The sequence below is a fragment of the Ascaphus truei genome, chromosome 10, assembly GCF_040206685.1.
Source record: "Ascaphus truei isolate aAscTru1 chromosome 10, aAscTru1.hap1, whole genome shotgun sequence".
Taxonomy (NCBI): domain Eukaryota; kingdom Metazoa; phylum Chordata; class Amphibia; order Anura; family Ascaphidae; genus Ascaphus; species Ascaphus truei.
The window spans coordinates 55,253,502-55,281,322 of record NC_134492.1 but is presented as its reverse complement, the minus strand read 5'-3'; the positions used below and the strand labels follow the sequence as shown (position 1 = coordinate 55,281,322).

The 27,821-nt window shown below is 45.5% G+C and overlaps 1 protein-coding gene across 1 annotated transcript; it reads right to left on the bottom strand.

Moving 5' to 3' along the window:
• Positions 1-6,005: 6,005 nt before the first annotated feature.
• VCAM1 (vascular cell adhesion molecule 1) lies at positions 6,006-23,725 on the bottom strand. Its single transcript, XM_075616974.1, has 9 exons — positions 23,092-23,725; positions 20,071-20,352; positions 17,089-17,403; positions 15,142-15,414; positions 12,905-13,171; positions 9,778-10,041; positions 9,252-9,518; positions 8,280-8,546; positions 6,006-6,734 (listed from the first exon to the last, which is right to left on the bottom strand). The coding sequence occupies exons 1-9, from the start codon at positions 23,144-23,146 to the stop codon at positions 6,574-6,576; spliced, it is 2,151 nt and encodes a 716-aa protein (XP_075473089.1). The 5' UTR covers positions 23,147-23,725; the 3' UTR covers positions 6,006-6,573.
• Positions 23,726-27,821: the final 4,096 nt, after the last annotated feature.

Below are 27,821 nucleotides of genomic sequence, written 5' to 3'. Positions count from 1 at the left end.
ATACTCAATTTCAGTAACTTCTTATTTGGCAAGACTAGAAACGTGCAGTTGATATTTATGATATTTACTTTTGTTTTGCTGCAGAAAATTGTATATGTGATGCCAAGTTTATTATGTTTTCTAATTTGTGTATGAACTTGGTTTGGTCCTAAATGAACCAGGTGTCTGATGCTATTTAAGGAGGAATCAGTTGGCAGATCAGGGTGAAGGAGAAGATTGTACTGCGCACTGCTCTGCGCACTGCTCTGCGCACTGCTCACTGCACACTGCACACTGCTCACTGCGCACTGCGCACTGCTCACTGCTCACTGCGCACTGCTCACTGCGCACTGCGCACTGCGCACTGCGCACTGCGCACTGCGCACTGCTCTGCTCTGTTCCATTCTCTCCAGGATCTGCTGCTCCTGCCTCCTTAAAGAGCTGGTACATGGAAATCCGTCTGTGAGCTTAAAGAAACCTGCAATGGTACTTTAACCCAGGTCTATCTGTTTGCTGTTTTATTCTTCTTCTATGTGTGATCTGGATCTCGAGTACAAACTGTCAAAGGGATAAACCTGTCCTGGTTTAGCAATGAATTCTTGTCACTGTCTGACTTTACTGACTTTTTTTTCATATGGATGCAACCTGTCACACACAGAAGTATTATAACCCCCTGAGCCAATGGGATTAGTAGATTCTGAGCACCAGGTCCCCTGGAGAGAGGGGAGAGGGGAGCGGTGGCGCCTGGAACTGCAGGCTGATCTCAGTTCCAGGACATTACAGGCTGGGTCCCTGTCAGGGTAAGCTTTGGATTTAGAAGTCCCTACACCTAGGGAAGTCTCGTTTTCACTCCCAGACCCCAGTCAGTGTGTCTGTTCTTATGTAGTCTGTGTAACATTGCGTGCCGTCTGCCTTTTCCTGTGAATGCATTTACCATTTATTTCATTTACCTGTTTTGCTCAATGTAGGATCCTGGTTAAAAAAATTAATGTGTAAATGCCTGGTCTCCGGTGATAGTATGGGATGTAAGGCTCTACAGTATGTACAAACTGAGCACTCTCTCACTGCACATACGTACTTTGCACACGTACTAGTCTTCTCCTGTGCACACTTACTCGCCCTCTCCCCTATACACTTACTCACACTACCTCCTGCATACTTACTCACCCTCTCCCCTATACACTTACTCACCCTCCCCTTGGCACACATACACATCCTCTCTCCTGCACACTCGCTAACCCACACTCTCTCCTGCACACTTACTGGCCCTGTGATGGTGAGGGGTTAACCAGGCTTTATAATAAAGGTTAAGCCCACTTGGTTACCCCTGAACTGTTTTGGGTGTCCTAGAGTGTCAGCTCTTGGACCCGTGTATTGTGCATGCATTACTGTACCATGTAATAAAATATGCGACAATTGCCATTTTTTTTATGTTTGACCCTTTCCAGGGTGCTAGCCAGCGGAGACGACCAGGCTGTGAGTTTCAGGGTCGGTTTGACGGAGCAACTTCTTTGCGTCTTTGTAGCGGGGTTCCAAAGTTACTGGAGACCCCAAAAACGTACCCAGGATTCGGGTTAGATTCCCGGCTACATTGAAGTGCAGTGCTCCGGTCAAAACCCTACCATGAAAGCGTTGTTGCGGCTCACCGCTAGTCTGCCTGCTTCAGCACAGACCAGAGGGTAAAATGGGGCACTGGGGGGTAAGGTATCCCTGGATCGGGGTCTCCAATGTAATGAGCGGATGCCCAGGGTTTGCCCAGAACCCCTAAACCTAGTATAAAGGTTTGGGGGCTACTCAAGCCAGAGATAAGGCTGTGAGAGGTTTAAAAGAAAAGAAATGTTTAAAAGTCTAGTTTTCTGTGTGTAAGGGATAAAGGCTAGTGTGTAAAGGATAAAGGCTAGTGTGTAAGGGATAAAGGCTAGTGTGTAAGGAATAAAGGCTATTGTGTAAGGGATAAAGGCTAGTGTGTAAGGGATAAAGGCTAGTGTGTAAGGGATAAAGGCTAGTGTGTAAGGGATAAAGGCTAGTGTGTAAAGGATAAAGGCTAGTGTGTAAGGGATAAAGGCTAGTGTGTAAGGGATAAAGGCTAGTGTGTAAGGGATAAAGGCTAGTGTGTAAGGGATAAAGGCTAGTGTGTAAGGGATAAAGGCTAGTGTGTACGGGATAAAGGCTGGTGTAAAAGGGGACAGTTTAGTTTTACACTCTCTCATACACCAACGGACTGCAACACATTTTAGCAGCCGAATGTATAAAAGTATATTTTATTAAGCCGCAGTGTTTTAAAATGCTCTACTTTATACATTAGATAAGTACGTCCATCAGGAACAAAAAGCGGAGCACAGCTGTGAAGAAACAAGGGGCTACACACCAAGATGATAAAAATAAAAGTACCTTTATTCCATGGTACACGTGGTGACACGTAGGTAAAACACTCTGACGTGTTTCTGCCTTAGCCCTTTATCAAAGAGTGAGTGCGCGTCTCGCCAAACTGCTGCTCTTATAGACTATCCCCCGCCCCCAGCTACCAGTGACGCGCGATGAATTGGCGCGTCACTGGACTGATGGCTGACCAGCATGGCCAGTTGTCACCTTCCTAGTCTTGGAGGCACTGAGCCTGTGGGGGGCTTTGAATAGTAAGTGTTCAAGATGGCGGTTTGCGCACATGACCTCACTTTTCTGAAGCCATAGGTGCCAGCTTTCACAAACCTGGCAAAGTGTGTGAGTGGCTAGAGAGGAAGTTCCCACGCTTGTGGGTTGGCAGTAATGCTGTGGCACTGACTTTGCAAAAGTTATAAAGAAGTTAGTAGCCAGCCCAGAGAGAGATTCCAGAGCGCAAGGAAACGGCTACAGGACTTTAAGCGGAAAAGTTTCTAAGTCAGACTTTCCGTACCATTTGGAGTGGAAAGTGCGGGAGCTGCTAGAGGCTCAAACCGGTTTGAGCTCCAGAACCTTTCGGGCTAAGACCCGGTCAACCAACGGACTATTTAAAGACTTTTTTTCAATCAGGAAAGTTAGTTTTTCAACCCCAAACCCCCAGTAAGTGTATTTTTCTCCTGCCTATTGTAATCCAATGTGTGTTTGCCTGTTTCTACAGAATAAATCACAATTTATTTTACTTATTGGCTTTGCTCAGTGATTTGATCCTGGTATAAATGTGTAAGTAGCTGGTCTCCCGTCACACTCCCTCTCTCCTGCACACTCACTCGCCCTCTCTCCTGCACACTCACTCGCCCTCTCTCCTGCACACTCACTCGCCCTCTCTCCTGCACACTCACTCGCCCTCTCTCCTGCACACTCACTCGCCCTCTCTCCTGCACACTCACTCGCCCTCTCTCTTGCACACTCACTCACCCTCTCTCCTGCACACTCACTCGCCCTCTCTCCTGCACACTCACCCTCTCTCCTGCACACTCACTCGCCCTCTCTCCTGCACACTCACTCACCCTCTCTCCTTCACACTCACTCGCCCTCTCTCCTGCACACTCACTCGCCCTCTCTCCTGCACACTCACTCGCCCTCTCTCCTGCACACTCACTCGCCCTCTCTCCTGCACACTCACTCGCCCTCTCTCCTGCACACTCACTCACCCTCTCTCCTGCACACTCACTCGCCCTCTCTCCTGCACACTCACTCGCCCTCTCTCTTGCACACACACTCACCCTCTCTCCTGCACACTCACTCGCCCTCTCTCCTGCACACTCACTCACCCTCTCTCCTGCACACTCACTCGCCCTCTCTCCTGCACACTCACTCACCCTCTCTCCTTCACACTCACTCGCCCTCTCTCCTGCACACTCACTCGCCCTTTCTCCTGCCATACTGAGCACTAATATTTACTAATGTTTTCCAATCTAGCAATCTGATTATAAACTCTTCAGGTCAGGGAATGGTCCCTTGTTTGCCTGTACTGTAATTTGACTTTTTTTGAGCATTAAATAAACACTATATACTCATTTTTTTACTATGAAGAAATATATTGTATATTCAGAGCTGGAGGATTTGCTATTTATTCGGTTTCAGGACACAGATATTTTTAAACACATTTTTATTTCTAAAATACATTTCCTCGCGTGAAATAGAAAACTGCGCAGGCCCCGACCCTGTACTGTATATACATTAACCCTGCGCAGGCCCTGTTACTGTATATACATTAACCCTGCGCAGGCTCTGTTACTGTATATACATTAACCCTGCGCAGGCTCTGTTACTGTATATACATTAACCCTGCGCAGGCCCTGTTACTGTATATACATTAACCCTGCGCAGGCCCTGTTACTGTATATACATTAACCCTGCGCAGGCCCCGGCTCTGTTACTGTATATACATTAACCCTGCGCAGGCCCCGGCTCTGTTACTGTATATACATTAACCCTGCGCAGGCCCTGTTACTGTATATACATTAACCCTGCGCAGGCCCCGGCCCTGTTACTGTATATACATTAACCCTGCGCAGGCCCCGGCTCTGTTACTGTATATACATTAACCCTGCGCAGGCCCCGGCCCTGTTACTGTATATACATTAACCCTGCGCAGGCCCCGGCTCTGTTACTGTATATACATTAACCCTGCGCAGGCCCCGGCCCTGTTACTGTATATACATTAACCCTGCGCAGGCCCCGACCCTGTTACTGTATATACATTAACCCTGCGCAGGCCCCGGCTCTTTTACTGTATATACATTAACCCTGCGCAGGCCCCGGCCCTGTTACTGTATATACATTAACCCTGCGCAGGCCCCGGCCCTGTTACAGTATATACATTAACCCTGCGCAGGCCCCGGCCCTGTTACTGTATATACATTAACCCTGCGCAGGCCCTGTTACTGTATATACATTAACCCTGCGCAGGCCCCAGCCCTGTTACTGTATATACATTAACCCTGCGCAGGCCCTGTTACTGTATATACATTAACCCTGCGCAGGCCCCAGCCCTGTTACTGTATATACATTAACCCTGCGCAGGCCCCGGCCCTGTTACTGTATATACATTAAACCTGCGCAGGCCCCGGCTCTGTTACTGTATATACATTAACCCTGCGCAGGCCCCGGCTCTGTTACTGTATATACATTAACCCTGCGCAGGCCCTGTTACTGTATATACATTAACCCTGCGCAGGCCCCAGCCCTGTTACTGTATATACATTAACCCTGCGCAGGCCCCGGCCCTGTTACTGTATATACATTAACCCTGCGCAGGCCCTGGCCCTGTTACTGTATATACATTAACCCTGCGCAGGCCCCGGCCCTGTTACTGTATATACATTTATCTCTTACTTCGTGTTACAAAATACACCATGTACACACAATATAAAAACAGGTCACATTACGCATTTGGCGCCCGTCGGATGCTGGAGGCTCCTGCAGAGCAATGTGCGCATCTGAACTTTGCAAAGCGATGTGCGCACATGAACTGTGCAGAGCATTGCAGAACGATGTGCGCATATGATCAGTGCAGAGCATTGCAGAACGATGTGCGCATATGATCAGTGCAGAGCATTGCAGAACGATGTGCGCATATGATCAGTGCAGAGCATTGCAGAACGATGTGCGCATATGGTCAGTGCAGAGCATTACAGAGTGATGAGCGCATCTGAACAGTACCGAGCATTGCAGAGCGATGTTTGCATCTGAACTGTGCAGAGCAATGTGTAACAATCGATGGATACAGCATGTGTTACACTAATAACATTTCTAACCCCACAATAGGCTCCAGCCATTTATAAATTCCTCAACCGTGCTTTCTCCCACCACCACCTCCTGCAGGAAGCGTCTCTCTGCGCTCAATGCCCTTTCAGTCTCTTACACCCCCCCCCCTCCACCCAGCAGCAGCGCAGGGTCCCTTGTCCTAGGACTCCTTTTATCTCTACGACTTGTGCCTCCCCCTTCGTACCCTCTTCCCCAGTCCCTTTTATTCACCAAAGTGACATCATTTTAAGTCTTCTCTTGTTGGGGTCTAGTTTTGCCAACCAACCCCCCCTCCCCCCCACCTTCTTGCCCCTTCCTAATCCCTGCCCCACCCGCCCCCTCCTGCCCATCAGACATCCCAACAAAAGGTCCTTAGAGCTGAGGCCTCAGTGGAGACGAGACTCTGGCCATTTAAATGCATCACACGCCGCTGAATATTTGCCCAGAATCCCAAATACATTGAAATGAAACATTCACAGTGTCGCATACATAGAGGGTGAGGTCCCGGGTGAGGAGCCTACGTGCCCGTGTAACACTTTAGTTAAATAACAGCAGTCTTTAGACACATAAAAAAAAAGTCCACAGACATACGACATATTTACAAACGTAGAAAGCTTCTGCTCGAACTCTGTCTTCCGAACGGCGTCTCGGAGCCACTCGCAGACTCAGAGATGTTCTCTCTGTGACTTTCTCTCCGTCCTTTCAGCGAGACGTTTGCTTCGCAGGCAGGAAGCATCGCCCGGCGTGTCACCACCACACATACATGTGTCCTATCAGTGTTCCTGCAGGGTGTGGGTTAAACCCCTGGAGATGGCGGGGAGCGCTGCCAGACGGAATATTAATGCTGCTGTCCACTGCTGCAGAGAGGATGCGTGCAGGTCGTGCCCTTCTGCGCTCCACGCTCCGCTCTCACACTATGCCTCTCAGTGCGTTCACCAGACTGTACGACCCCTGCAACTTTGTGCTCTTCAGTTTGTGGATTACCAGGCCGCTGACGCCCGCTGACACCGCAGCCAAGGACACCACTATGAGTGGGGTGACGAACCTAGAGCTGGAACCCTCAAGTCGCTCTGTAAGGGAGAGAGGGGAGACGGTCAGAGAGAGAGGCATGAGAGTGTCGCGAGGCAGAAGCATGAGAGAGAGCATAGCAGGGCGAAGGCATAGGGGAGCGTGGCAGGGCGGGGGGGCATGAGAGACCATGGCAGGGCGGGGGCAAGAGAACGTGGTAAGGCAGGGTCGTGGGAGAGCATGGCAGGGCGGGGTTATGAGAGAGTGTGGCAGGATGGGGACATGTAAGTGGGGTAATGTTAACGCACCAAGAGTGTAGAACCTGGGATGAGTGTGTAAGTGTGATAATGTTAATGCTCTGGTAGTGTAGGACTATAGCTGTGTGTGTGTGTGTGTGTGTGTGTTAATGTTGATGCTGCTAGAGTGTAGGACTCGGGCTGAGTGTGTTAGTGTGGTAATGTTGATGCACCAGGAGTGAAGGACTCGGGATGAGTGTGTAAGTGTGGTAATGTTGACACTCTGGTAGAGTAGAACTCGGGATGAGTGTGTAAGTGTGGTAATGTTGACACTCTGGTAGAGTAGAACTCGGGATGAGTGTGTAAGTGTGGTAAGGTTGACACTCTGGTAGAGTAGAACTCGGGATGAGTGTGTAAGTGTAGTAATGTTGACACTCTGGTAGAGTAGAACTCGGGATGAGTGTGTAAGTGTGGTAATGTTGACACTCTGGTAGAGTAGAACTCGGGATGAGTGTGTAAGTGTGGTAATGTTGACACTCTGGTAGAGTAGAACTCGGGATGAGTGTGTAAGTGTATATACCCCAAAAATTATGAATAGAATGTGAGTGACGATTGTAAGACAACTGTTGGAGAGATATCTTAAGAAGAAAAGTAAATATGGCTAATTTATTCTGAAAGTAGAATCATTATAATGTCAGAATACTTCTGTAGAGCTCATTACAAGTGAAGTATTTTACGTAAAAGGAGTGTGGCTAACTTATTCTAACAAGCAGAATCTATGGATAGACAGGGAGGCCATACGGCTGTCTAGAGATGTCTGGGGAAGGGCCTCCGGGTGACATTTGAGTTCAAACGACAGACAGTTGCTATTGATAATTGATGATCCCCCGAGGTAATCATTTCTGTAATAAGTTTATACCCTTGCGTGGAGGGTGGGCAGCTCCTTATCTGATATGACATCAGTTTTAAGCTGTAGGACACATGTAGATGCCATATCTGATCATAGTATTAAAAGAAGGAAGAGCTGCCTAAGGGATATTCTCAGGAGAAATACTGATAGATTTAGCTATGGAAGGAAAGGAGAAGGATTACACTGAGGGAAGATATACCACCAAGATCAGGCAGAGGGTTAACCCAAGGAAGAGAATAATTATGCAACCATCTATGAAGATATTTTTGTATGAGTATCTATCTTCAGAATAAACATGTCCTTTTATGTGCTAAAACCAGAATGCAGTTCTGTTATGCGCTTGTCAACTGCAGAAAAGACAAGGACGTGTTACCGTGTGGTAATGTTGACGCTCCGGTTGTGTAGGACTCGGGCTGAGTGTGTAAGTGGGATAATGTTGAGGACCCAAGCACGCTCCGTACCTTGCACGATGATCTCGATGACCTCCGTGTCATTTCCGACCTCGTTAAGGACGCTTACGGTGTAGGTCCCTGTGTCATTGCGGGTCACATTGTGCAGGGTGAAGGTCCCGTTGTTGGACTGCAGGATGGTGCTGTTCCCCGCGCACACCTTCTGCAGGATGATTGTCGCGGACGGGAAACTGTAGGTCTCGCAGGTGATGGTTATAGTGTCACCTTCAGTGACGTTCTCTGACGGCGTCACAACCACTGTGGTATTCCTGGGTGGAACTGATAGCGCAGAAGGAATCAATTAATAGAGTAAATTGCAATGTTTCCCACGCTGTATAGATAACAAGCGAAAAGTAACCGGCGTTGCTCGGAAATTCTAAGAAATCAACTCATCCCTTCCCTCCTCCTCTCAACCCCCTCGCCCCCCACACTTATCTCCTTCTTCTCTCTCCCCCCCCTAACCCCTCTCCTTTCCTTTAATACCTTACGATGTCCCCAAGTCTTTCTGTCTCTCCCCTTCTCCAGTATTCTTACGTTCTCCTCATGCGCCAACTGACTTCCTCTCTCTCTTTCTGTGTAACCTTTATAGCTACCTGCCTTTCCTTGTCTGCCACCAGGCTATGTGCATTATGAGGTCACCAGATACATAGCCTGCCAGGTACAACACCCAGTGGCTGACTCGCTTAGAGACATTGTAATAACACACAGACCTGCTCCCTGATCTCAGGAAGCACCAGGCACAATGTGGTTACGAGATCTTAAGAGGTGTCGCAATGCATTGCGACCAGACACACAACTTTCCAACATATATAATGGATAGATGTGACACATACATTTTTACACAGGAAGCTTGGGAAAATATTACTGTAAGGGGGGTAGGAGGGTGGAACTTTCTAAGGAAGCCGTCACATTATAAAGTTGGTTCCAGGAACGTTTACTTTTTGCGGTCTGCGAGGGATTGCTCCTAGGAGGTTGACCTCTCACCTTGCACGGTCAGCACGGCGTCTGCCACTTGCTGCCCTGCCACGTTCCTGGATTCGCAGACGTAGGTCCCAGTGTGCTCCGGCCGGGCGTGGCTGATCGCGTGCACCCCCCGCTCGGAGGCCAGCTCCGTCAGGCCGGTCCCCGTCTTCTTCTTCAGGATCAGTGCAGGGGCCGGCCATGCTTCCGACGTGCACGAGATGAGCACCGGCTCACCCTCCCGCACCGCCGCGGACGGGGCGATGACGACTTGCGTGTTTCGGGGCGGCACTGCCGGGGGGAGAGAGAGGACGCGCCAGTTAGAGACGTGAGAAGCCATTGACCTTCTGCAATGTTCAATGTGATCATACATGACCACAGCCCCAAGCCTATGGGAGCGGGGCTCAGCAATAATTAGGATATTCCTGGCTCACTTCTACGCCGCCCACTACCATAACCAGCACATGTGAAGAGTGCCCAGTCTGTTAGGCAAATGGGGGTGTATTTTGGCTCTGGGATGTATGATGGGAGCAGGTCCCCCCCCCCTCACCTCGCACTATCAGCTCTACAGTGCCATTGTCACTCCCCAGGGAGTTACGGGCTTCACACTCATATACTCCGTCGCTTGGGTTCTGCACGCCCGTCAGGGTCACCGAGGGCCCCTCTGAGAGAAGAACGGACTTTCCTGATGTGGAGCGTTGTCGCAGATAGGTTTTGGGGGTCGGGATCCCGTCACTGTCACAGGACAGAGTCACTGTGTCCCCCTCATTCACACTGGACGGAGAGGCGGAAATCACAGTGTTCCTGGGAGAGTCTGGAGATAAAATACTCTGTTCAGTTTAATGGCAGATCAGTGACATAACCCAGATATATACACAGGGACATAACACAGATATATACACAGGGACATAACACAGATATATACACAGTGACACAGATATATACACAGTGACATAACCCAGATATATACACAGGGACATAACACAGATATATACACAGTGACACAGATATATACACAGGGACATAACCCAGATATATACACAGGGACACAGATATATACACAGGGACATAACCCAGATATATACACAGGGACACAGATATATACACAGGGACATAACCCAGATATATACACAGTGACATAACCCAGGTATATACACAGGGACATAACCCAGATATATACACAGGGACATAACACAGATATATACACAGGGACATAACCCAGATATATACACAGGGACATAACACAGATATATACACAGGGACATAACCCAGATATATACACAGGGATATAACACAGATATATCCACAGTGCCACAGATATATACACAGTGACATAACACAGATATATACACAGTGACATAACCCAGATATATACACAGTGACATAACCCAGATATATACACAGGGACATAACCCAGATATATACACAGGGACATAACCCAGATATATACACAGGGATATAACCCAGATATATACACAGGGATATAACCCAGATATATACACAGGGACATAACCCAGATATATACACAGGGACATAACCCAGATATATAGACAGGGATATAACCCAGATATATACACAGGGACATAACCTAGATATATACACAGGGACATAACCCAGATATATACACAGTGACATAACCTAGATATATACACAGTGACATAACCCAGATATATACACAGGGATATAACACAGATATATACACAGGGACATAACCCAGATATATACACAGTGACATAACCCAGATATATACACAGGGACATAACCCAGATATATACACAGGGACATAACACAGATATATACACAGGGACATAACACAGATATATACACAGGGATATAACACAGATATATACACAGGGACATAACACAGATATATACACAGGGACATAACCCAGATATATACACAGTGACATAACCCAGATATATACACAGGGACATAACCCAGATATATACACAGTGACAAAACCCAGATATATACACAGGGATATAACACAGATATATACACAGGGATATAACACAGATATATACACAGGGACATAACACAGATATATACACAGGGACATAACACAGATATATACACAGGGATATAACACAGATATATACACAGGGACATAACACAGATATATACACAGGGACATAACCCAGATATATACACAGTGACATAACCCAGATATATACACAGGGACATAACCCAGATATATACACAGTGACATAACCCAGATATATACACAGGGATATAACACAGATATATACACAGTGACATAACCCAGATATATACACAGGGACATAACCCAGATATATACACAGGGACATAACCCAGATATATACACAGGGACATAACCCAGATATATACACAGGGATATAACACAGATATATACACAGGGACATAACCCAGATATATACACAGGGACATAACACAGATATATACACAGGGATATAACACAGATATATTCACAGTGCCACTGATATATACACAGTGACATAACACAGATATATACACAGTGACATAACACAGATATATACACAGTGACATAACACAGATATATACACAGTGCCACAGATATATACACAGTGCCACAGATATATACACAGTGACATAACACAGATATATACACAGTGACATAACACAGATATATACACAGTGACATAACACAGATATATCCACAGTGCCACAGATATATACACAGTGACATAACACAGATATATACACAGTGACATAACACAGATATATACACAGTGACATAACACAGATATATCCACAGTGCCACAGATATATACACAGTGACATAACACAGATATATACACAGTGACATAACCCAGATATATACACAGTGACATAACCCAGATATATACACAGTGACACAGATATATACACAGTGACATAACCCAGATATATACACAGTGACATAACCCAGATATATACACAGTGACATAACACAGATATATACACAGTGACATAACCCAGATATATATACAGTGCCACAGATATATACACAGGGACATAACACAGATATATATACAGTGACATAACCCAGATATATACACAGTGACACAGATATAGACACAGTGACACAGATATATACACAGTGTCACAAATATAGACACAGTGCCACAGATATATACACAGAGACACAATAACACAGATATATACACATTGACACACATATATACACAGTGACACACATATATCCACAGTGACACACATATATACACAGTGACACAATAACAGATATATACACATTGACACACATATATACACATATATACACAGTGACACAATAACACACACATATATATATATATATATATATATATACATATTGACACACATATATACACAGTGACACACATATATACACAGTGACACAATAACACAGATATATACACGTTGACACACATATATACACAGTGACACAGTAACACAGATATATACACATTGACACACATATATACACAGTGACACACAGATATATACACAGTGACACACATATATACACAGTGACACAATAACACAGATATATACACAGTGACACACATATATACACAGTGACACACAGATATATACACAGTGACACAGATAAATACACAGTGACACAGATATGCTGTATACACAGTGACACTAAGACATATGCTGTATACACAGTGACACAGATATATACTGTGGCCTGGCTGACACTTACATTGCACTATTAGTGACTCCGTGGCCTCTCTCTCTCCGTATGGACTGACAGCGTGGCACCGGTACACCCCTGCGTTTCGTGGCTCTGCTTTCTGTATGAAGACTGTCCCCTCGATGTCCTGTAATTGTCTCTCCCCCGCCTCCGTCACCTTCCACAGGGTCACGTCTGTGTCCGGGCCGCCCCGTACAGAGCACAAAATCCTAACCTCCTGTCCCTCTGTCACCGTGGTGGACGGTTCGATGGAAATGTGAGGGACTCTCGGCTCCCCTAAATATAACAGGAACACCATCAGCACCCCATAAAGATCAGCGAGCCAAAGAAATATTTATAGGGAGAGGTTATATGGGGTCATATGAGGAGTTATAGGGAGAGGTTATATGGGGCAATATGAGGAGTTATAGGGAGAGGTTATATGGGGCAATATGAGGAGTTATAGGGAGAGGTTATATGGGGCAATATGAGGAGTTATAGGGAGAGGTTATATGGGGTCATATGAGGAGTTATAGGGAGAGGTTATATGGGGTCATATGAGGAGTTATAGGAAGGGGTTATATGGGGTAATATGAGGAGTTATAGGGAGAGGTTATATGGGGTAATATGAGGAGTTATAGGGAGAGGTTATATGGGGTAATATGAGGAGTTATAGGGAGAGGTTATATGGGGCAATATGAGGAGTTATAGGGAGAGGTTATATGGGGTCATATGAGGAGTTATAGGAAGGGGTTATATGGGGTAATATGAGGAGTTATAGGGAGAGGTTATATGGGGTAATATGAGGAGTTATAGGGAGAGGTTATATGGGGTAATATGAGGAGTTATAGGGAGAGGTTATATGGGATAAGACGAGGAGTTCTAGGGAGCAGTTATATGGGGTAATATGAGGAGTTATAGGGAGAGGTTATATGGGGTCATATGAGGAGTTATAGGGAGAGGTTCTATGGGGTCATATGAGGAGTTATAGGGAGAGGTTATATGGGGTAATATGAGGAGTTATAGGGAGAGGTTATATGGGGTCATATGAGGAGTTATAGGGAGAGGTTATATGGGGTCATATGAGGAGTTATAGGGAGAGGTTATATGGGGTAATATGAGGAGTTATAGGGAGAGGTTATATGGGGTAATATGAGGAGTTATAGGGAGAGGTTATATGGGGCAATATGAGGAGTTATAGGGAGAGGTTATATGGGGTCATATGAGGAGTTATAGGGAGAGGTTATATGGGGTCATATGAGGAGTTATAGGGAGAGGTTATATGGGGTAATATGCGGAGTTATAGGGAGAGGTTATATGGGGTCATATGAGGAGTTATAGGGAGAGGTTATATGGGGTAATATGCGGAGTTATAGGGAGAGGTAATAGGAGGAGTTATAGGGAACAGTTATTTGGGGTAATATGAGGAGTTATAGGAAGGGGTTATATGGGGTAATATGAGGAGTTATAGGGCGAGGTTATATGGGGTAATATGCGTAGTTATAGGGAGAGGTTATATGGGATCATATGAGGAGTTATAGGGAGAGGTTATATGGGGTAATATGCGGAGTTATAGGGAGAGGTTATATGGGGTAATATGCGGAGTTATAGGGAGAGGTTATATGGGGTCATATGAGGAGTTATAGGGATCGGTTATATGGGGTAATATGCGGAGTTATAGGGAGAGGTAATAGGAGGAGTTATAGGGAACAGTTATTTGGGGTAATATGAGGAGTTATAGGGAGGGGTTATTTGGGGTAATATGAGGAGTTATAGGGAGCGGTTATATGGGGTCATATGAGGAGTTATAGGGAGAAGTTATATGGGGTAATATGCGGAGTTATAGGGAGAGGTTATATGGGGTAATATGCGGAGTTATAGGGAGAGGTTATATGGGGTAATAGGAGGAGTTATAGGGAGCGGTTATATGGGGCAATAGGGGGAGTTATCGGGAGGGGTTATTTGAGGCTATAGGAGGAGTCATGGGGAGAGGTTATATTGGGTAATAGGATAAATTATAGGAGGAGTTATAGGGAGCGGTTATATGGGGTAATAGGAGAAGTTATAGGGAGAGGTTATAGGGAGCAATAGGAGGAGTTATAGGGGGAGGTTATATGGGGTAATAGGAGGAGTTATAGGGAGAGGTTATAGGGAGCAATAGGAGGAGTTATAGGGAGCGGTTATATGGAGTAATAGGAGTTATAGGGAGGGTTATTGCAGGGATGAGGAGGGATTGTAGGGGTGGCTGTAGGGTGACACTGTCTCACCTTGCACGCTGATGTTCACGTGTGCAGATTTTCTCCCCCACTTGTTCTCTGCGTAACATATATATATTCCCGAGTCCCGCGGATCTGCGCGCAGTAACGTCAGGTCCCCGTTTTCTTCCGACCATCTGGGACTTTCCACTTCTCCGTCCAGCTTCACCCACCGGACACCAGTGGGGGGGTTCCTGCTGTCTGCAGTGCAGCGGAGAGATATCTGCTCCCCCTCGCTCACTGTGCCGGGCGGGACACCCATAATGTGGGGGTCCCCAGGGGGGTCTGAGGGAATTACAGGAGGGAGGGAGAGCTTAGCCCAATATCTGTATGAACATTGTGTTATACAGAGAGGTGTGTATCTGTATTATACAAAGACCAGCATGGGATACAATGTCCTAAGGCCGCGCATATAGTGGCGACGCGGACGTCACGCTGACGTCGCTGGAAAAATCAAATTGAAGTGACTTCCAGCGACCAAGCTGTCGCGTCATCACATACGTTTGTTTTGACGCGATGTCGCGTCGCTGGAAGTCACTTCAATTTCATTTTTCCATCGATTTCAGCGTCGCTGGTGACGGCACTATAAGCGCAGCCTTAGAAATGACAGAGATACAATGTCACTTAGAAATGACAGAGATACAATGTCACTTAGAAATGACAGAGATACAATGTCACTTAGAAATGACAGAGATACAATGTCACTTAGAAATGACAGAGATACAATGTCACTTAGAAATGACAGAGATACAATGTCACTTAGAAATGACAGAGATACAATGTCACTTAGAAATGACAGAGATACAATGTCACTTAGAAATGACAGAGATACAATGTCACTTAGAAATGACAGAGATACAATGTCACTTAGAAATGACAGAGATACAATGTCACTTAGAAATGACAGAGATACAACGTCACTTAGAAATGACAGAGATACAACGTCACTTAGAAATGACAGAGATACAACGTCACTTAGAAATGACAGAGATACAACGTCACTTGGAAATGACAGGGATACAATGTCACTTAGAAATGACAGGGATACAATGTCACTTGGAAATGACAGAGATACAATGTCACTTGGAAATGACAGGGATACAATGTCACTTGGAAATGACAGGGATACAATGTCACTTAGAAATGACAGAGATACAATGTCACTTGGAAATGACAGAGATACAATGTCACTTAGAAATGACGGAGATACAATGTCACAGAAATGACAGAGATACAATGTCACAGAAATGATGGAGATACAATGTCACAGAAATGACGGAGATACAATGTCACAGAAATGATGGAGATACAATGTCACAGAAATGACGGAGATACAATGTCACAGAAATGACGGAGATACAATGTCACAGAAATGACGGAGATACAATGTCACAGAAATGACGGAGATACAATGTCACAGAAATGACGGAGATACAATGTCACAGAAATGACGGAGATACAATGTCACTTAGAAATGACGGAGATACAATGTCACAGAAATGACGGAGATACAATGTCACTTAGAAATGACGGAGATACAATGTCACAGAAATGACGGAGATACAATGTCACTTAGAAATGACGGAGATACAATGTCACAGAAATGACGGAGATACAATGTCACAGAAATGACGGAGATACAATGTCACTTAGAAATGACGGAGATACAATGTCACAGAAATGACGGAGATACAATGTCACAGAAATGACAGAGATACAATGTCACAGAAATGACGGAGATACAATGTCACTTAGAAATGACGGAGATACAATGTCACAGAAATGACGGAGATACAATGTCACAGAAATGATGGAGATACAATGTCACAGAAATGACAGAGATACAATGTCACAGAAATGACGGAGATACAATGTCACAGAAATGACGGAGATACAACGTCACTTAGAAATGACGGAGATACAATGTCACAGAAATGACGGAGATACAACGTCACTTACAGCTCAAGGTGATGGTCCCTGCCGTGCGTCTGATTTTTGGGTCAATCTCCTCTCCAAATGGCATTGTTGCCACACACGCGATCTCTCCGCCTTCGTCCCGCTCCGTGGGGGTGAAGTCGTACGACAGGACGATGTCCTTTAATGTGCTAACCCCCACCGGCTCTGGCACCTCGAATTCGTCCACAACTTCCCCGTCCCTCAGGATCTGAGCACTCAGCCTTTCCGTGGGGTACACGTGAGGGACAGTACAAGTGATGTGGGTCTGAACCCCGACCAACAGAGGAGAGGTTTCCAGGACGGGGTCCTTGGGTAAAGCTGCAATGTTAAAAGGAAAAGGTGAACGATAGTTCCATCTAGAGAGTAAGTTCTCCGGAGCAGGTCACTTATCTGTATCTGTGCATGTCCTGTTTATGTAATCAGGATCAGATCTCTGTACCTGTGCTGTACCACACCGCTGTATGTGTTGGCACTTTACAAATAAACGATAATAATAATAGTGTGAGAGAGAAGCCTGCAACCTATTCCCAGATTACTCCCTGGATCAACACCCTTCCCATGTGTACTTATTTGGTATATCCCTGTATACCTTTCCTTTCTAAAAATATGTGCAACTTTTTTTGAACAAATCTATTGTATCTGCCATCACAGTCTCCATGGGTAATGAATCCCACACTGTAACTGCATTTACTGTAAAGAACCCTTTCCTTTGTTGCTGGTGAAATCTCCTTTCCTCCAACCTTAAGGGATGGCCCCGAGTCCTTTGTACTGCCCTTGGGATGAATAGTTCATTTGAATGCTCCTTATACTATCCCCGAATATATTTGTATATACAGTAGTTATCATATTCCCTCTCAGACGCCTCTCTTCTAATGTAAATACATCTAATTTAGCTAGTCTCTCCTCATAACATAGATTGTCCATCCCCTTTATTCATTTGGTGGCTCTTCTCTGCACTTTCTCTAGTTCCATAATGTCTTTTCTAAGGATTGGTGCCCAAAATTGTACTCCATATTCAAGGTGTGGTCTTACTGATGCTTTATAAAGGGGCATAATTATGTTTACTTCCCTTCCATCCATTGTCTATTTAATGCAAGATAAGATCTTGTTTGCCTTTGCAGCTATTGCATGACTTTGGGCACTATTGCTAAGCCTGCTGTCTACAAGCACTCCTAAATCCTTCTCCATCAAGGATTCCCTCAATTTATCCCCATTTAATTTGCAAATTGGCTTTTTATTCTTGCTTCCCAAATACGAAACCTTATATTTATCTGTATTAAACCTCATCTGCCATTTATCTGCCCAAGTTTCCAGTCTCTCCAAGTCCTTCTGGAGAGAAATTACATCCTGCTCTGATTCTATTACCTTACACAATTTAGTATCACCAGCAAAGATGGAGACTTTGCTCTCTATGCCAATCTCAAGGTCATTAATAAACAAGTTAAAAAGCAGGGGTCCCAGTACCAATCCCTTAGGTACTCCACTCACGACCTTAGCCCAACCTGAAAAAGTTCCATTTATGACAACCCTCTGGTGTCTGTCCTTCAACCAGTTTTCAATCCAGGTCATTTATATTATTACTGAGTCCAATTTTCTTTATTTTGTACACCAACCTCGTGTGAAACCGTATCAAAAGCCTTTGCAAAATCTAAGTAGACCACATCAACTGCATTACCCTGGCCTAAATTCCTACTTACCTCCTCAAAGAAACGAATACGTTTCGTTTGACACGACCTATCCTTCATGAATTTATGCTGACTATTACTAATAATTTTGTTTTCCATTAGGTATTCCTGAATATTATCCCATATTAAGCCATCAAATAGCTTCCCCACTATTAATGTCAGGCTTACAGGTCTGTAAATCCTCGGTTGTGATCTAGCTCCCTTTTTAAATATAGGCACCACATCTGCTTTACGCCAATCTTGTGGTACTGAGCCTGTGGAAATGGAGTCCTTGAATATTAAATGTAATGGTTTGGCTATTACTGAATTTAACTCCTTGAGAACTCTTGGATGTATGCCACCGGGGCCAGGTGCCTTATTTACTTTAATTTTATCAAGCCGCCTATAAAATTCTTCCTCCGTTAACCAATTGTTCATTAATATGGAGGTTGTGGCTTCCTCCTGTGGCACTACAATTGAAATTGATTCTTCCCTGGTAAACACAGAGGCAAAGATCTTGTTTAATACCTCTGCTTTTTCCTTATCTCCAATAATCTGCCTACCCATCTCACACTGAAAGGGTCCTATATTTTCTTTTCTCATTTTTTGTTATTAAGGTACTTAAAGAACATTTTAGGGTTGACCTTACTTTCTATTGCAATCCTTTATTCATTATCCATTTTTTCTAATTTGATTACCCTGATTGACCCAGAGGCTGACTTGCTTAGAAAAATTGTAATAACTCCTAGAATAAAAAACAAAATGTATCCAATAACTCCAGACACAGACCCGCTCCCTGATCTCAGGAAGCATCAGGCACAATGTGGTTATGAGATCTTAAGAGGTGTCCCAATGTCTAGCGAACAGATAGACAACTTTCCAACATATATAGTAGATTGCTGAAAAATAATGTATGAAAGATGGAGGTGGGGGCTTTTTGGCACAACTTCCTGGTAATGGGAGGTCCCACATATGTCAGAGCTGCTTGGCCGGGGTGTTGGTGTGGGGTGGGGACCTGTTGGGTTGGCCTCCTTTGAAGCGGCCTGAAAAAGTAAGTCCATTACACTGGTCGAGGCTATTTGGACCCCAGGATAGAAAGGGTTATCCTGTATCTGAGGCCACAAAGGAAAGAATCCTTGTAAAGTAAATCTCTTTAAAAAAAACAACAACAAAAACATACCACAAGTGGAATTGCACAGTAAGTATTTAAAAAGAAATGCAGTGGTATTCTGGGTGTAAAAAGCAGAAAGTAATTGTGCTCTGTACCCCCATGTCCCATCACATGGTGCTCATCATACGCCCGGCGATAAGACACACTTACAGTACACGGAGATCTTGATTCTTCTCTCGTCTGGCTTCTCATGCTCGCACATCGCCTTGCACGTGTAGTATCCATCGCTCTCTGCGCTGACATTTGTCATGGTCAGTAGGGACTTGCCGCCTTCGTTGTTGACCGTGCCGCTTAACGTTTTGTCTTCCGGAGTTCTCCAAACAAAGGAGGGATCTGGGCAGCCAAAGGCCTCACAGGTAAGGAGGAGAGACTCGCCAATCTGGCCTGCGATCGCCGTCTGCGACGGGGACAGAGTGATATGGAAGGCGGAGGCTGGGGGCAGAAGATAGATTAGATCAGTCACTGTCACAGATACACGCACGAATACACACACGCACGCACACACATGCACACACACAAACCCACACACACACGCATGCATGCACACACACGCATGCACAAACATACACACATACACACACGCACATACACGATTGAAGAAAATGTCCGTTTTACTGCTGACAGGTGGGATAAAGAGACACGTACTGTAGGTTTTGTACTACGAGCCACAAACGGCTTTCTGGGTGCAAAATGTGTGCATGTCAAACTCAATTTCAGTGGCACCGCTGTACTAAGCGCAGAGTTCTCCGCCCGCCCGCCAGCTACACTAAGCAATGAATGGGCGGCGCTGGGCGTACGGATGTAACAGGTAATTACTAAAGAAAAAAACACACTTTCTATGCGTCCAACCGCCCACCGAGTTGAACTTGGCGTAAACCCTAAAAAAGTCTGTTAGCGCAGAATTAAGCTGCTTTGCATCAACCCAAAAAGGGAGTTGACGCAGAGCGGAGGTTTCATTATAAAGATGATCAAAATGTATTCTTTTCACAGTATAGTGATGGTAAATAATATGACAAACACACACAGCCCCCGCAAGCTCAGAACCAAGCCCACCACACCATATATATTGTGTAAATAGGTGCGCTGCTGGGACTGTGACCTCATGTACACCACAAAAGACAACAAGCCTCCGTGCTACATCCAATATCACACATTGTATAGTTATATATTCATCTGTTTGTCTTCTCAGAAGTGAGAGTCATTTAGTCCGATTCTTTGGCCGGAGCATGTTAAGCCTGTAACCTCGCCAAGGCATCCCCCCTCCTTACAGGTCCTAACTCTGCAAACGCTCTCTTTACCTGTCTGATGGAGGAAGAAGTCTTATTATAGACTGGTCCGTCACAGGAGCATCACACGACCTGCTATTTATATTACACTTGTAATTGATATTTACTATTGCCAGTAGAAATAAAACACTTGCCACCATGGGTAATGAATCCCACACTGTAACTGCCCTTACTGTAAAGAACACTTTCCTTTGTTGCTGGTGAAATTTCCGTTCCTCCAACCTTAAGGGATGGCCCAGAGTCCTTTGTACTTCCCGTGGGATGAATAGTTCTTATGAAAGCTCCTGTACTGTCCCCGAATATATTTGTAAATTGTTATCATATCCCCTCTTAGACGCCTCTTTTCTAAAGTAAATAAATCTAATTTAGCTAGCCTCTCCTCATAAGTTAGATTGTCCATCCCCTTTATTCATTTGGTGGCTCATATGTTTACTTCCCTTCCATCCATTGCCCGTTTAATACAAGATAAGATCTTGTTTGCCTTTGCAACTACTGCATGACATTGGGCACTATTGCTAAGCCTGCTGTCTACAAGCACTCCTAAATCCTTCTCCATCAAGGACTCCCCCAATGTACCCCCATCTAATTTGTAAGTCACCTTTTTATTCTTGCTTCCTAAATGCATAACCTTACATTTATCTGTATTAAACCTCATCTGCCATTTACCTGCCCAGGTTTCCAGTCTCTCCAAGTTCTTCCGTAGAGAAATTACATCCTGCTCTGATCCTATTACCTTACACAATTTAGTATCATCAGCAAAGATGGAGACGTTGCTCTCTATGCCAACCTCAAGGTCATTAATAAATAAGTTAAAAAGCAGGGGTCCCAGTACCGATCCCTGAGGTACTCCACTCACGACTTTAGCCCAACCTGAAAAAGTTCCATTTATGACAACCCTCTGTTGTCTGTCCTTTAACCAGTTTTCAATCCAGGTTCATATATTATTACTGAGTCCAATTTGCTTTATTTTGTACACCAATCTCACAGATATTTGGTGGTTTATAGCATATTCCCACAAACATTTTCTTTATACTTTTACCTCCACAGCTAATTTCTATCCACACTGTCTCTACATTTTCATCATTCCCTTCATAGACATCATCCCTTATAATAGGTTTTAGATCTGGTTTAACATATAAACACGGACACATTTTCTTCAAACCCTTTGCTTGCCAGCAATGCACTTGGGGAGAGTTACTAAGCAGTGATCTGCCATAGGGAGCGTTCTGTCGCTGGGAGACTTTGGAGTCTGGCTGAGTCATTGGACTGTAAGGTTTCGTATGGCAGAATTCTGCCTATTGAATATAGTATATATCTGTAACACGCAGAGCAGCAAAGGGTTAAATAAAGTATCACCCTTTATCTCTTTAATGTATGCATGCATGATATAGCTAAACACACACATATATGTATATATACCGTACATATTTATGTATACACACATATGTATATATATATATATATATATATATATATATATATTATATATATATATACACACACACACACACACACACACAAACAGTATGTATACAGTATACACAGTTTATATGTATATCTATCTATCTATCTATCTATCTATCTATCTATCTATCTATCTATCTATCTATCTATCTATCTATCTATCTATCTATCTATCTATCTATCTGTCTATCTATGTGTGTATATATATATACAAATAAAAGCATTTCGTTAGCCACAGAACGGTATCATCTATTTATTTTTTGATTATTGAAGCTCGGCTAACACGGTACTGATACCACTACATATATATATATGTGTGTATATATATATCTATATCTCCACACAATTCACCGGCGGGAGAGGTTTTCTGGCAGGGAAAGGGATATTACAAGATAAGTAGATACAGGGAATAGTGCCTTACTAGTGATGAATAGGACCTGCAGGCAGATTACAGGTAGGATCGGAGCTCCCGACATGGCTCGGATGTTTCCCGGGCACTCGGGGTACAGGATAGCTGGGCTCTGTTACTGGACGTCTCTTCTCCCCCTGAATAAGGCTGTCTCAGGCACTCGGGGTACAGGATAGCTGGGCTCTGTGATGGGACGTCTCTTCTCCCCCTGTATAAGGCTGTCTCAGGCACTCGGGGTACAGGATAGCTGGGCTCTGTGATGGGACGTCTCTTCTCCCCCTGTATAAGGCTGTCTCAGGCACTCGGGGTACAGGATAGCTGGGCTCTGTTACTGGACGTCTCTTCTCCCCCTGTATAAGGCTGTCTCAGGCACTCGGGGTACAGGATAGCTGGGCTCTGACACTGGACGTCTCTTCTCCCCCTGTATAAGGCTGTCTCAGGCACTCGGGGTACAGGATAGCTGGGCTCTGTTACTGGACGTCTCTTCTCCCCCTGTATAAGGCTGTCTCAGGCACTCGGGGTACAGGATGGCTGGGCTCTGTTACTGGACGTCTCTTCTCCCCCTGTATAAGGCTGTCTCAGGCACTCGGGGTACAGGATAGCTGGGCTCTGTGACGGGACGTCCCCTTTATAAAGGCTTAGGTTTTTCTGTGGGTGGGAGGGGGATTCCATCCACGGGAAAATACCAGTGAACCTTTGCCAATTCCCACACCAGCGCCCCCTACTGCCCGCAACTATATCTGTCAGTCATTTCAGAGCATTGTGTGTATAACACGCAGAGCAGTGTGTATCTGTAACACGCAGAGCAATGTGTATCTGTAACACGCAGAGCAGTGTGTGTCTGTAACATGCAGAGCAGTGTGTATCTGTAACATGCAGAGCAGTGTCTGTAACATGCAGAGCAGTGTGTATCTGTAACACGCAGAGCAGTGTGTATCTGTAACATGCAGAGCAGTGTGTATCTGTAACATGCAGAGCAGTGTGTATCTGTAACATGCAGAGCAGTGTGTATCTGTAACATGCAGAGCATTGTGTATCTGTAACACGCAGTGCAGTGTGTATCTGTAACACATAGAGCAGTGTGTATCTGTCACACACAGAGCAGTGTATCTGTAACATGCAGAGCAGTGTGTATCTGTAACACGCAGAGCAGTGTGTCTGTAACACACAGAGCAGTGTGTATCTGTAACATGCAGAGCAGTGTGTATCTGTAACATGCAGAGCAGTGTGTATCTGTAACACACAGAGCAGTGTGTATCTGTAACACGCAGAGCAGTGTGTCAGTGTGTCTGTAACACGCAGAGCAGTGTCTGTAACATGCAGAGCAGTGTGTATCTGTAACACGCAGAGCAGTGTGTATCTGTAACATGCAGAGCAGTGTGTATCTGTAACATGCAGAGCAATGTGTATCTGTAACATGCAGAGCAGTGTGTATCTGTAACACGCAGAGCATTGTGTATCTGTAACACGCAGTGCAGTGTGTATCTGTAACACATAGAGCAGTGTGTATCTGTAACACGCAGAGCAGTGTATCTGTAACATGCAGAGCAGTGTGTATCTGTAACACGCAGAGCAGTGTGTCTGTAACACACAGAGCAGTGTGTATCTGTAACATGCAGAGCAGTGTGTATCTGTAACATGCAGAGCAGTGTGTATCTGTAACACACAGAGCAGTGTGTATCTGTAACACACAGAGCAGTGTGTATCTGTAACACGCAGAGCAGTGTGTCTGTAACATGCAGAGCAGTGTGTCTGTAACATGCAGAGCAGTGTGTCTGTATCATGCAGAGCAGTGTGTATCTGTAACACACAGAGCAGTGTGTAAGTGTAACATGCAGAGCAGTGTGTATCTGTAACACGCAGAGCAGTGTATCTGTAACATGCAGAGCAGTGTGTATCTGTAACACGCAGAGCAGTGTGTCAGTGTGTCTGTAACACGCAGAGCAGTGTGTATCTGTAACATGCAGAGCAGTGTGTATCTGTAACACACAGAGCAGTGTGTATCTGTAACATGCAGAGCAGTGTGTATGTGTAACATGCAGAGCAGTGTGTATCTGTAACACACAGAGCAGTGTGTATCTGTAACATGCAGAGCAGTGTGTATCTGTAACACACAGAGCAGTGTGTATGTGTAACACGCAGAGCAGTGTATCTGTAACACACAGAGCAGTGTTTATCAGTAACAGAGCAGGGGGAGAAGTGAGGGGGGAGATGGTGGGAGAGGGAGCGATAGGGGGGGAAAGAGGGGTGGAAGAGGGTGGAGAGAGAGAGAGATCCCATACCTAAAGGGATCATCTGTACCCAATATACATATACCCTGTAAACATGACACAATATACACAGCAGAACTGGATACCGTCACACTGATGTGGGAAGAGAATATAAAAACATCACATGTTTTAGATAAAAGGAGAAGTTCTTGTTACACCATTCCCCAAATCCCCACGTGTCATGAGAACCCCCACGTGTCATGAGATGCCGGACGTTTCCATGACACAGGGAATCTGTGTGTGCTGCAGCCCGAATCGCTGGCCTCTCCACGTACAGATAACCCTGATCACTGCATCATGGGAATCACTGCACGGGCGGCACTATTCTAGGGGATCTGTGGCAACCCCTTCCTTTACACAGCGATGCCGCTGCCCAGCGCTAGGGAAGAGTCCAGCTCCAGCCAAATGAATGGGACTAAAATCTTCTCCAGCGAGTGGAAGGACTTTATTGCATAGAGTTTAGAAAGGGGGGGCCAAGGGCCACCAACAGGTCAGGTTTTCTGGATATCTCTGATTCAGCACAGGTGGCTCAGTCGAAGACTGAGCCACTGATTGAGCCACCTGTGCTGAAGCAGGGATATCCTTAAAACTTGACCCGTTGGTGGCCCTTGAGGACTGGAGTTGGCCACCCCTGGTTTACGACAGACAGAGCCCTATTCATTTTGCTGGTCAGATGCTTCCCGCTGCTAGAGAGTACTGTCGCCCCAGGGGTTGGGGTACTAGGGATCGTCTCGGGGAACTTCAGCAATTGTTTCTTCTGTCATCCCAAAGAAAACATTTTCACTGGCATCACCTACTCTCCCCAGCGACCGCCGGCTGGGGTCACACATGCGCTTTGTTTTCGCTTTGAACACAAACCCACGCAGATGAATGAAACCCTCTCCTCTCTCCTCCTTTGCATCGTCACGGGCCAACGTCCGTCCATCTGCTTCAAAGAGGCGCTGAGCACCTGGAGAGGAGGCGCTGAGCGTGTCCTGCAGTAACATGGCATGCCCCCGTCTGCTGTGACAATCATGGACCAGTGAGAGGGGTGTCTGTTTGGGGGAGACACCGATGACTGGGTACCAGATGCAAATGACGATGTTTTGGAGACAGGGCGTTCAAGTGGTAAGCGCCGCTTAGTAAAGATGGTCAGATATCTTAAACTTGCTTGTAAATTTGCGTATCGGTTGGAGTGTGAGACATTATACAGGATGGGGATGAGTGAGCCAAGGAGTAAGACAGCCTACAGATGGAGGAAGCTGCCCTCCAATGAGTGAGGCTGCCCTCCAATGGGGGAGACTGCCCTCCAATGAGTGAGACTGTCCTTCCAATGAGTGAGGCTGCCCTCCAATGAGTAAGACTGTCCTTCCAATGAGTGAGGCTGCCCTCCAATGAGTGAGGCTGTCCTTCCAATGAGTGAGACTGCCTTCGAATGAGTTAGACTGCCCTCCAATGAGTGAGGCTGTCCTTCCAATGAGTGAGACTGCCTTCCAATGAGTTAGACTGTCCTCCAATGAGTTAGACTGCCCTCCAATGAGTGAGACTGTCCTTCCAATGAGTGAGACTGTCCTTCCAATGAGTGAGGCTGCACTCCAATGAGTGAGACTGTCCTTCCAATGAGTGAGACTGCATTTCTGTGAGTGAGTCTGCCACTAAATGAGTTTGACTGAAATTCCAATGAGTGAGAATGACCTTCAAAGAAGTGAGACTGACTTATTAGTCCTACAATGAGTAAGACTGCCTTCCAATGAGTGAGACTGCATCTCTGTGAGTGAGACTGCCTCTAAATGAGTGTGACTTAAATTCCAATGAGTGAGAATGACCTTCAAAGAAGTGAGACTGCCTTATTAGTCCTACAATGAGTAAGACTGCCTTCCAATGAGGGAGACTGCCCCCCAATAAGTGAACCTGTGTGCCAATGAATGAGATTGCTTTCTGGTCAGTGAGAACACTCTCCAAAGAGTGAGACTTCCCCCAAATAGTGAAACTACCTCTCAATGAGTGTGACTGTTCTCCAATGAGTGAGACTGCCTTCCAATGAGTGCGAATGCATCTCTGTGAGTGAGACTGCCTCTAAAGGAGTGAGACTGCCTCTAAATGAGTGTGACTGTCCTCCAATGAGTGTGACTGTCCTCCAATGAGTGTGACTGTCCTCCAATGAGTGTGACTGCCCTCCATTGAGTGAGAGTGCCTTTCATTAAGTGATTGAGTGAGACTGCCTTCCATTGAGTGAGACTTCCTCACAGTGAGTGAGATTGCCTTCCAATGAGTGAGACTGCCTCTTGAGGGGCGTCTGCCACAGCGGGTGCTGCAGTAGCCAGCAGGGACCTGGCCTTAGTGAGTAAGACTGCCTTCCAATGAGTGAGACTGCCTCTTAGTGAGTGAGACTGCCTTCCAATGAGTGAGACTGCCCTTAAGGCTATGCATGCCGTTTGAGCCGCAATCTGTGGTCTAGGGCAGCGGTGCCCAAACTGGGGGCGTGACCCCCAG

Coding starts and splice junctions, on each gene's coding strand:
- VCAM1 (XM_075616974.1), bottom strand. CDS start 23,146: ATGTCGGGAGCTCCGATCCTACCTGTAATCTGCCTGCAGGTCCTATTC. Junction 17,404..20,070: donor AATCAAGATCTCCGTGTACT/GTAAGTGTGTCT, acceptor TTAACATTGCAG/CTTTACCCAAGGACCCCGTC. Junction 10,042..12,904: donor GGAGTCACTAATAGTGCAAT/GTAAGTGTCAGC, acceptor TTTTATCTCCAG/ACTCTCCCAGGAACACTGTG.